General features: G+C 37.5%; 1 protein-coding gene across 1 annotated transcript in view; it reads right to left on the reverse strand.

The window, feature by feature from the left end:
• The window catches only part of hydin (HYDIN axonemal central pair apparatus protein), a 135,164-nt gene extending 125,617 nt beyond the window's left edge, over positions 1 to 9,547 (reverse strand). Inside the window, exons 1-5 of the mRNA XM_038297814.1 lie at positions 9,331 to 9,547; positions 8,576 to 8,683; positions 2,731 to 2,853; positions 2,276 to 2,389; positions 1,869 to 2,003 (exon numbers count right to left, since the gene is read on the reverse strand). Coding sequence (XP_038153742.1) covers positions 1,869 to 2,003; positions 2,276 to 2,389; positions 2,731 to 2,853; positions 8,576 to 8,656 — 453 coding nt within the window. The 5' untranslated portion in view covers positions 8,657 to 8,683; positions 9,331 to 9,547. The remainder of the gene's footprint in view (positions 1 to 1,868; positions 2,004 to 2,275; positions 2,390 to 2,730; positions 2,854 to 8,575; positions 8,684 to 9,330) is intronic.
• Positions 9,548 to 10,902: the final 1,355 nt, after the last annotated feature.

The following is a 10,902-nucleotide window of genomic DNA, read 5'->3' on the forward strand; positions in this document are numbered from 1 at the left end:
TTTTTCCTGCTTCGCAAAGGCAGGCAGCAGCTTGACAAATCCATGATGGCAATTATTTTACATCCTAGTAGTATGTAGTTCTTCATATATACACACACACATCAAATTCAAACAGATGGTATTGGTACGGTATCAGCCAATACTGCACAGTCATGTATCGTACGGGGCCAAAAAATAGCATCGACGCAACACCAAAGATAGGCTTAAAACTCTCCTTTTTGATAAAGCCTATTGTAAGAGCGGTTCAGGTAATCTCTATAGTTATGATGCTATAGGCTTAGACTGCTGGAGGACATAGGGACCCCTTTTTCATAATTCTGAATCATTCTATCTCTCTTCTCCCAATCTGTTATTTCAATCTCTAACGTTCTGCTCTCTCTGCTTTTTTCTCATAGAAGCTTCATCTGATCTGTTCCTGTTTGGCTGTGACTCCATTCTGGAGAGAAATATCAGCTGTGCTGCTGCCATCAACACCTTTGTTTATAGATGCTCGAGGTCTGTCTTTTTCTCTGACTGTGACTGGCTGGATGTGCTCTCTTCATCCTCTGACATGGGAGCTGGCTCAGAGCTCGTCTGCCTGGCTGTGTGTTTCCTGGACGGGGCCGCCTGTGGAGCTGGTTGACAGTGGCCTTCTGTATCTCTGCTTCTTTCTGTATGTCTGCTTCTGTCTCCTTGAACCCCAGTCAGCCTTGGCTGACCCCAGGCTTTGACCAAGGCCTGTCAAACCTGGCTTTGACCAAGGCCTGTCAAAGCCAGGTTTAAATACCTGGCTTTGACAGGTATTTAAACAGCCTCACTACTTAGTCAAGATGTGGGCGTTTATAGGAGAGTTGCTGTTAGTTGGATGGAGTTTGGATAGATTTTAAGAATATATTGGTTGGAAAAACAACCAATCTAGTTGGTTAAGACTAATTTGTTAGATTAATCAATGTAATGATAAAAATCTGAGCACGCCACTGGTTACAGTTGTGACATCAATATTAAGTAGTGTTGCTTTCTCAAACACTTTCACTGTCTGCTTGAGCTTATTTCACTAAAATGGCAGAAAAACTGTTTACCTTACATGATTGTTCTCTTCTAAGACATTTTAGACTCAAAAAAATAATTAACAATTTAATTAACAATAATTAACAATTTTAAAGAAACTTAAATGGGAAAAAAAGAAACAAGAAAAACAATGATAGATTACAGATTATATTACAAAATGTATTTATGCACATCACCAGTAGGTGGTGACATCTTCACATGAAGCTTCATGAACTGTTGAGATCGTTGAAACAATTTGCCAAAACGGTTCAATGCCTCATGAGGCTTCAGGTCACCATCACTAAACCAGGTGTTTCATTTTCTTTTATACACTGGAAAAAATCGAAATCTAGATAAGTCATTTTTTCTTTAAATAAGTGCATTTGTTCCTGAATTGAGGAGGTAAAAGAGACTATTTTGCCAATGGAACAAGACAATTTAGATTTAAAATAAGAAAACACAATTACGTTGTTTTATTTCAAGTGCATATTATCTAATTGTCTTATTTTAAGAGTAAAAATACTCATTCCATTGGCAAACTATCTCATTTACCTACTTAAAAGTAAGGATAAATGCACTTAATTTAAGAAATTCTTACTTATTTCTAGATTGTTTTTGCAGTGTAGTCAATTATTTGCAATTTTCAAAATAGTTTTAAATTCTAAAATGCTAAGCAGCTAAGAGCAACTACAAAGCTAAATCAGTTGTGAGTTAGGATTATGTCTAATCTGGTCTAGATTTGTGTCTAAATTCAAATGCATCCTCAGAGGACATTATTGCTCTTCATAGGTAAAACTTCCTGATTTAAAAACTGTTGCAATGAATATTGTTGAGAACAGTACCTTGTTCTCCTGAGGGGTGAAGAAAACCATAAAGCTGGCAGTCAATCCTGGTGCTACTTTGACCCTTCCATTTCCTGGACCCTTCACGTTAAAATATTCTGAACTCTCCGGCACCACTGTCACAGCATGGGCCTCCTTAAACAAAATATACATAATTTACAGTGAAAACAAGGAAAGTTCATGGGCAACTGTTTATGCTAGGTCATTACATCTGTTTCCATCTGGAATCAGCTTTTCCAGTCATTATCTGCGCACAACATTATTCCAATATGAATCAAACAGCAATACATTTGGTTCTGTTTAGAAGCCCGGAGGGGTCTTTTTATCCCTCCATCAGAAAATCTGTTCTGATTGACAAACTGGCCCCGATGTCGGTTGCTTATGCTCAGGTTTCCATGTGAACAAACCTTGTCATTGTTGAGAAGAAGCAGAGGCAGACTATAGGTGTGTGAGGGAACAAAGTTCTGGAAAACCAGTTCTGATGGATAAGGCTGGAAAATCGGCTGGCCTGTTTTTAACTGCTGAAAAATATACAAACAGAGGTTAATTTCCCAATGAATGATTTACATCTTTATATTTGTTTTCCTACTGAGCCAAACCCTTTACAGCTTTTGCTCCATATTTCACTGGGAATGGTTAGAATACCAAGACTGAATTACAGAATAATAAACTATATTTAATAAAATACTGAAAAAACTGTCATTTCATCTATTTATCTGTTAGGATTATTCTTTATAGTATTTTATTAACCAAAAAGTTAAGCTTTATAAGAGTCTACATCACTTCTTTGCCTGTCTGTCACCGTGCTAACTCTAACCTTTAGAACTGATTTCATCTAAAGGAATGATTTACTAACATTTACCTTGTGCTGTGGGCTGCTGTTTTCTATCCTCTCCAGCCTGAGGGGCAGGTGAACCTCTGTGGTGTTAATCAGGCGCTCCTGTGTGGACTGCAGCATTTCCTGAGTGTAAACTGTTGGAGTCATCTGCAAACACATCACAGGGTCTGTTAACCTGTCACCTGCCTCTATGATGTCTGTCAAACCATGCAATCAGAGGTGGATTTAGGAAATTTAGGACCGTAGGCAAAGACAGGAGGGGGCCCTCTGATTTGAGAAGACAACGCATAAATCAGACCCATTATACAGATACAGAAATTTTAATAAAATAGACATACATTATTATTTTATGATATATTTGTTTTCCTCTCTATGTTTTGTACTCAGCTGACTTTCCATGCTGTCTCAAAAGGAATGAAAGATTTTTTTCAAGCACTAAGCTCACTGAGCCGATTGCTCCTTCCTGCGTTTCCAAAAAAAAAAAAAAGCAACGGAGAAATTAAATAACCCAGTCCTTCTTTTCACTGTAGACAAGCCATGATCTGCTGCTTAACTGTTCTCTGTTTTTCATTTGGATGGAATCATAGCTGCATGGATCATGAAAGCAGACAAGATAGAGGAGAGCAGGAGGCGGGGTTACCAATCTAACAATCTTCACTGCTTTTATATGTTGCCGCCAAAGAGTTTGCTGCTGTCTGTTTTGACCTTTCTGAACATGTGCAGCAAATGGACTGATCCAATGTGGTGGACACTGAAGGGAGGGCTATGACACACTTAATATTATAAGCGTCCTGATGGCATTTTAGCAAAAGGATTTTTATCAAAAACATAATATGCACAGTTAAGGAATAGTTGTATTAACCATACAAGTACAGTTTTATGGGGCCCCCAGGAACTTGGGGCCCTAGGAAACTGCCTAGTATTGCCCTTGGTAATCCCCCCCACACCCCACCAACTCCATACAATAATAGGACTTTTACTATTATCACAGAAGGATGAAGAATGTTTAGCTCAACTGAAAACTTATTGATTAACGAGAGACACATTATGGAAGAAAGCCTGACTCAGAAAGAAACATAAAATCAAACTGCACACAGTCAATTTCAGATGAAGATCAAAGGGGAATTTCATCTTAAAATCTGGAATATTTATTTAGTGGAAATTAATTAATTATGTGATATTTAACAACTCACTGGTACGGATAAAAAAAAAAAAATCTATTTAGAAGCCATACATATGTTTTAGTGAAAAACATGACTAACACCATATGCTTGTTTGGAAATCGTGTATTTTGGAAAACAAGCAGAGAAGTAATTATCATCATTCATCATTATCATTATCAAAATATCCCATGTAATTTCTGGATGGTGCCATTGATGGAGCTACAGGTAAATTCACTTTTTTTTTCCTTAAAGTGACCCCTAGACCAGCTCTGCCATCTTGTTTATTTTCTCAACCTCCAACTGCTCACACCAGATGGCCAATCATACTGACTCAGGTTGTGTTTCAGGCCTTTACCACTTCACTTTCACTTTATTTTTGGTAAATTATCCAACAATAAACACAGGAAACAGTAACAGAAACAATAGTAAACAAACAAACCCACAATTTACCAAAAAAAAAAATAAGCTGAAGAAAAGCTTATTCTTGCCTACCCTGTTTTATACTTACAACCCACCAGGTTCCTCACAGTACGTATATAAATATTCTAATCTACATAACAACATAGGATTTTATCATTTTACATTTTAAAGCTCTTTTGAAATTCACCAAGAAAAATGACATAACTTAAAATCATAATTCAATTCATTCCAGTTTCACAGCAATAACTGAAACACATCTAAACTTTGGCCATTTCTCAATATGCGTACTTATGTTCTCGTGTCCTCGTGAAACATCATCAGCCTCAGCCCTACTACTGTTCCAATTCACAGGAACAGCAGACCCAGATCGGACAAAGTCCCCGGATGTTGTTCTCGCTCCTCCCTATTTACCCAGCATGCATCAGAGCAGACTTGTCCGTTTTTGAGATTGACAGCTGTCCCAGCATGCACTGCGGCAGTAGCAGCTTCCAATGGAGAGCTCACAGAGCTGAGAGTATTAAGATAAAAGTTTACTTTTCTGTTGCTGTTGTTCTATAAAAGTACGTTTTAAGATCATTGAGGCGAGAACATTATACTTTAAAGCATCACTATATGGCCCATTTACCGACTTAATGTGTAATTAAAAAAAAAAAATTCTGAAATTGAGTGGACCACAGAAACCAGCTGACCTCCGGAGTGTAATGGTTGCCAGGGCTAATGCTAGCCCATCTGCTGGTCTCTCTCATCATATACGTGTGTGAAGGACCGCTGGCTCTGATGGCGATTTTTTTGTTTTATTTGGCAAAATGTTTATTTGATTTGTGTTTATTATCATTCCCCTAATAAATTAAAAAAGTAATAATTTATTATTATCTAGAGACTATTAATAACAGGTGAAATGCATCTACAGACGAGCCAAGCGTCTGGTGACGTCATCAGGACCCTTCTGTTCCAATTGACCAATGTTTATGCTGCGTGCTCCCGTTCTCCCAGAATCCACACTTTCCTGTGTTCTTCTCAAGAACATTTTTGGCAAGAACAAAAGTCTGTACTCGGCTTTTTCTGGCTCTTCTCTTTTGCACATTGAAATATAAACAAACCTCGCAAATTATATTTATTCTCTCTTAACTTAATTCCTTAATAACGAAGGAAGACTTCTGTTCACTGCTTTATACATTATTCACAGTATTTTTATTTAAACAATATCTCTATGTTTTAACCTGCTGCCTTGAATGAAGAGTTTATCATTTGGTTCACGGTATCCCACCTTATTAATAAGCCTTATAGCTTTTTTTTGCAACTTAAATAACTTATCAATAGTTGTTTTACTTGCATTTCCCCATGAACAATAAGTATCTCCTTTTTTCCATGGTCGGAACTTGCTCAGGAGAATCAGTTGCTAAAGTCAATGACTCCCTGCATCTAACCTGACATCCTTAAACAAAGCCTCAGTAACGCTTCAGGAAACAGTGAAGGTGTGGAACTATCGGCAGTGATGGTTGTTTAATTCTCATCACTTGTTTAATTAATATGATGATTGCTTATTAGATTTTTGACATGGATAGATGAGAGATAAATTAAGGGCAAAGATAAAGCAGCACTTGCTTTGTTCTTGCAAACCAGCATCCAATGTATAAAGCAGGAAAGTAGGTAACTTTTCTAAGGATGATTTTTTTACATTAAACTAAAGGTGTCCTTATTAGGGGTGGATTTTATGTATCGGTCATCATCATTGTGATACATTTCTAGCCATGAAAACCATGTTGATTATTGATGATTAAAACTCAAAAAATGGGTGAATTGTGAAATTTAATATTTTTCTTCTATCATGTTTTTCCATTGGTGCATTGGAAATTTTGAAACCTGTGATTAAATATAGTTATTATGGGATGTTTAGTGATATAAATCACATTTCTTTGTGTAGTTGGTGTCTTAAAGAAGTCGATTTTAAAGCTGTACATTGATAGAGTTTGTGATTGTGTGGCTATGATTGTTGCGGCATTCACAGTTATTAGGTTATCCAGGAACAACCTAAAAAATTACTGTGTTCCAAAAAAGAAGAAAAGAAAAATCCACTGGACTTTGTTTCCAAGTTTGAAAATGTTTCGCTTTCATTCCAGGAAGCTTTTTCAATTCAAAATGTCAGAAATAGCACAGTCTTGTCCCTAGACCTCCTTAGGACAAAACTCTGCGGTACATCAACACATTTTGGACAAAGAAAGTAGGTGGTTTTGATGGTGTGAATGAAGCCATCTATGTTAAGAAAGAAAAACCAACCCTAAACAGAGGAGGTGGACTCAGATTTCAGTTTTCAAAAACCTACAATGAGTTGATTCCTTCCCACTATCATCGCAAACCCCACCCCTTCACAGGGGAACAGAGGACCCCGCCTATTCAGCCTATTCAGCGGGGCCAACGATTCCCTTTAACGACCCCCTTTAAGGCACTTAGACTAGTATTCCAAAGGGGAGGACCGGTTCGTCGGTTTCAATTTGCGTGTTTTCTAAGCAAAACCAAGGCTTTGTTTTTGGTCCCATCTATAAAGCCTCGAACTCAACGCTATTTCTGACATTTTGAATTTAAAGGGTTTTTTTTCTTTCTTTTTCTTCTTTTTATTTATGTATATATATATATATATATATATATATATATATATATATATATATATATATATATATATATATATATATATATATATATATATATATATATATATATATATATATATATATATATTATTATTTTTTTTTTTTTTTTTTTTTTTTAAAGCTTCTTGGATGGGAACCAAAATATCGTTTTTTACTACGTGGGTGATTGAGAATTTTCACCAGCATACTGAAGAGTGTATTATTGTTATTGTGGTGGTGCCACTAAATATTGTGATAAGATTTTAAGGCCATAATGCCCAGCCCTAGTGCTTGTTGACATTTGAATCCAGTTCTCTCAGAACTGCATACTACAGCATAAACCTTTAAGTAATTGGAAACATGAATAGAAATGAGAAACTGCTTAAAATGCTTTTTTTACTGCACAGAGAAAAGTCTAAATGAAAATATCCCAAAGTTTGGCCGTCATAAAGACTACAGTCTTGTAAAACTATCTCTCTTTTCTTCATTTGTTGCATTAATTATCTTTCCATCCTAGTACTGAACACAATTGAATAAGAAACAAGCGTCTCCAAAAACATCCTGATCACCTCTGCCAAATAATGTTTGTTGGTAGATTGAAGTATAAGGATTTTCCAGTGAATTAAAGAAGACATCTATCATTCATCCATCCATCCATCCATCCATTCATCTATCCATCCATCCATTAATCCATTCAGCTATCCATCAATTCATCCATCATCCATCGAGTAAACCATTCATTCATCCAGCCATCCATCCATCCTCCATCCCTCCATCATCCATCCATTAATTCATCCAACTATCCCTCCAGCCATCAATCCATTAATCCATTCATTCATCCATCCATAAATTCAGCCATCCATCCATCCATCATCCATCCCTATATCATTCATCCATTAATTCATCCATCTATCCATCCATCTATTAATCCATTGATTCACCCATCCATCAATACAGCCATCCATCCATCATCCATCCCTACATCATCCATCCATTAATCCATTCATCCAACCATCCATTAATCCATCCATCCATTAATTTATTCATCAATCCATCCACAATTTAATCCATTACGCTATCCATTATTCCATTCATTCACCCATCGATGAATCCCTTATCCATTCATTAACCCATTCATTCATCCATCCAGTCAGCCATCCATCCATCATCCATCCATCCACCCATTAATTAATTAATCTATCCATCCATCCATTAATGCATTCAGCAACCCATTATTCCATTCATCCATCCATCGATTCATCCATCATCCATCCATTAATCCATTCATCCATCCATCTATCCATCCATCAACCCATCCAGCCATCATCCATCCATCCATCCATCCATCCATCCTCCATGATCCATGCATTAATTATCCATCATCCATTAATCCATTCATCCATCCATCCATCCATCAATCCATCCATCCATCCATCCATCCATCCATCCATGCATTAATCATCCATCCATCCATTAATCTATTCATCCATCCAGCTATCCATTCATCCATCCATCTATCCATCCTCCATCATCCATGCATTAATCATCCATCCATCCATTAATCCATTCATCCATCCATCTATCTGCCCATCCATCCATCCATCCATCCATCCATCCATCCATCATCCCTCCCTCCCTGAAACAGGAGGATCTGCTTACCTTTCTGGGCTCGTCCTTCTTCACGATGGCTTTATTCTTTTGAAGCAGAGACTCCAAATGCTTGAGCTGAACTGCCATCATTCTGAATGAGTTCTGAACCCAAATCCCCTGCAAAAATTTAAAAAGGTCAATATTACTCATATGTGGTTCTTCTCTCAAATCTTTAGCCAGTCAGGAGCAGACGGAGACACCCTCCAGAGAGAGATCAAATAATTAGGACATTCATTAACAAGCATTATGATGATAGATGCATAATATTCAATCTTAACTGAATGTTTTCCAGCCTACCACTGTACTAAGCATATCTGGTCTTTGTTTGAAGTTAAATCTACCAAATGTCTTTTATATACTTCCTCAAAAATGAGAGAAATTCAAGGCAGAGTTCAGAGAAATAAAAACATATATCTTTTTTAAACTCATCAGTAATTAGTATATGAAGCTTAAAGAGTTAAAAACAGACATGCATGTAAAAGTGAATAGAGAGAATATTTGGGAAATCCCGAGAATTAGACGTTGAGAAACAGAATAGCCATATTTGGTAGTAAATGGCTGCTGAAAATGCTTTAAAATGTAACTAACGTTAGAATTAAAAAGGTTCATAAAGGCATAAATTAAACGGTTTCCTGCATTTATAACTATTTTACCAAAGAGCTAAGAAAACACCCTTTTATTGCGACCTTTAACATTGATAGAAACCTTTATTTTACGAAGTTTTCTTGCTCCTTTTAGTGTTTATATTAATATTGAAAGATTACCGTTACAAACGTTGAATTAAACCGCCGCGTTCACATCCCTCTTCGAAGTTCATTCTCAAACTCCGTTTTTGACTAAAACCTAAAACCGGGATAATAGCAACAGAAAATAAAACCAAACCCCTCTATTAGTCGTGTGTCTACATAATAAGTTGTTAAAGTAAGCTCTTTCCTTATGTGTAAGAAACGTTCTCGGCGAGAAACTAACGAGCTAAAGTTGATGCCGTGTCCATAGCAACCGGCTAAATCAAGAATTAGTGACATTCTTCCTGATTGGCTAGGAGCTCCGTCTCAAGTCTGACGTATAGCTTCGTTCCTTTGTTGAATTGATACGTGAAGGTGGTCGCCATATTGGGAGGGGCAAGTTCGCTATACAAAGCATTACAATTTATTAGTCTGTGTGTTTACTTGTTTAAGTCTAACCTATTTAGGACCGTTTTGGTATATCTACTAACCTTCTCATTTTTAAAGCTAGGGCGTCTGTTTAGAGGCATGATGTTAATTAACTTTAGGTAAAGGTTAGTGTTAGGTATAGTGATAAGTGTTTGAATAAATGTCAGGGCTGGTGGGGTTATTTATATATATATATATATATATATATATATATATATATATATATATATATATATATATATATATATATATATATATATATATATATATATATATATATATATATATATATTTATTTATTTATTTATTTATTTTTATTTTTTTATTGTCACTTATTCTGTTGCCTTTATGCTATCTTTAAGTTCCTTATGTCTGATTTTGTATAATCTTAATTCTATGTATTTATCTAAGCTATTATATAGTAGTTGTTTATTGTTTTTTGCACTACTGGTTAGTTTTGCATATTGCTGTTGCAAGTAGACCTAAAGAGGATAAACCATGTAACCCTTTTACTCTAGATAAACAGAATTATTTTATTGCTGTTAGTTACATTAAATGATGAAACCATCTGGAGACTGAAGAGCACTGCCAATAAGATAGAAAGAAGGAAAACAACTGAATTTAGACAGTCTTTCCAAACCTATTTTGGGAAAAGCAAAGAAGCAAATTTTTATTCTGGAGAAAGTACAAGATGGAAATTTGAAGACATGTTTAGAGTTATTATCACCAATGAGAAATATGATCAGGGTAGGAAAAAAGCACAGCCGGACGTGGCTGTGCTGCTTTGGCTTCGTCCGGTGGGGGAGCGGCGTGGTTCCCTCCGCTCTGGCTATGTGCTGCCCCTCGGGCTGCTGGGGGGGGGTGGTTGCGCCGACTGCGGTCTGCTCTTCTTGCGGTTTTGCGCCGGGCGACTTTTCTGCTGTTGGCGTCAGTCTTGGTGGGGTGGGGCTGCGCTTTTGGCCAGGGGGGCGTTTTGGGGGGTCCCGCGGCGCTCGCGGCCGGTTCGCAGCGGATGCGCAGGGCCCGGCCGCAGGCGGGGCCGCCTGTGTGTTCTTCCTGGGTGGTGCGGTCGCGGTGGGCGTTGCGGCCCGTCGCCGGGGCTTGGTTCCGGGGGGCGGGGCGTGTTTCGGTGCTCTGTGGGGCTGGGGCGGTTCGGTCGGTGCCATGGGGGGGGGCGGTGTT

The sequence above is a fragment of the Cyprinodon tularosa genome, unplaced genomic scaffold, assembly GCF_016077235.1.
Source record: "Cyprinodon tularosa strain WSP-4 unplaced genomic scaffold, ASM1607723v1 ctg398, whole genome shotgun sequence".
NCBI lineage: Eukaryota > Metazoa > Chordata > Actinopteri > Cyprinodontiformes > Cyprinodontidae > Cyprinodon > Cyprinodon tularosa.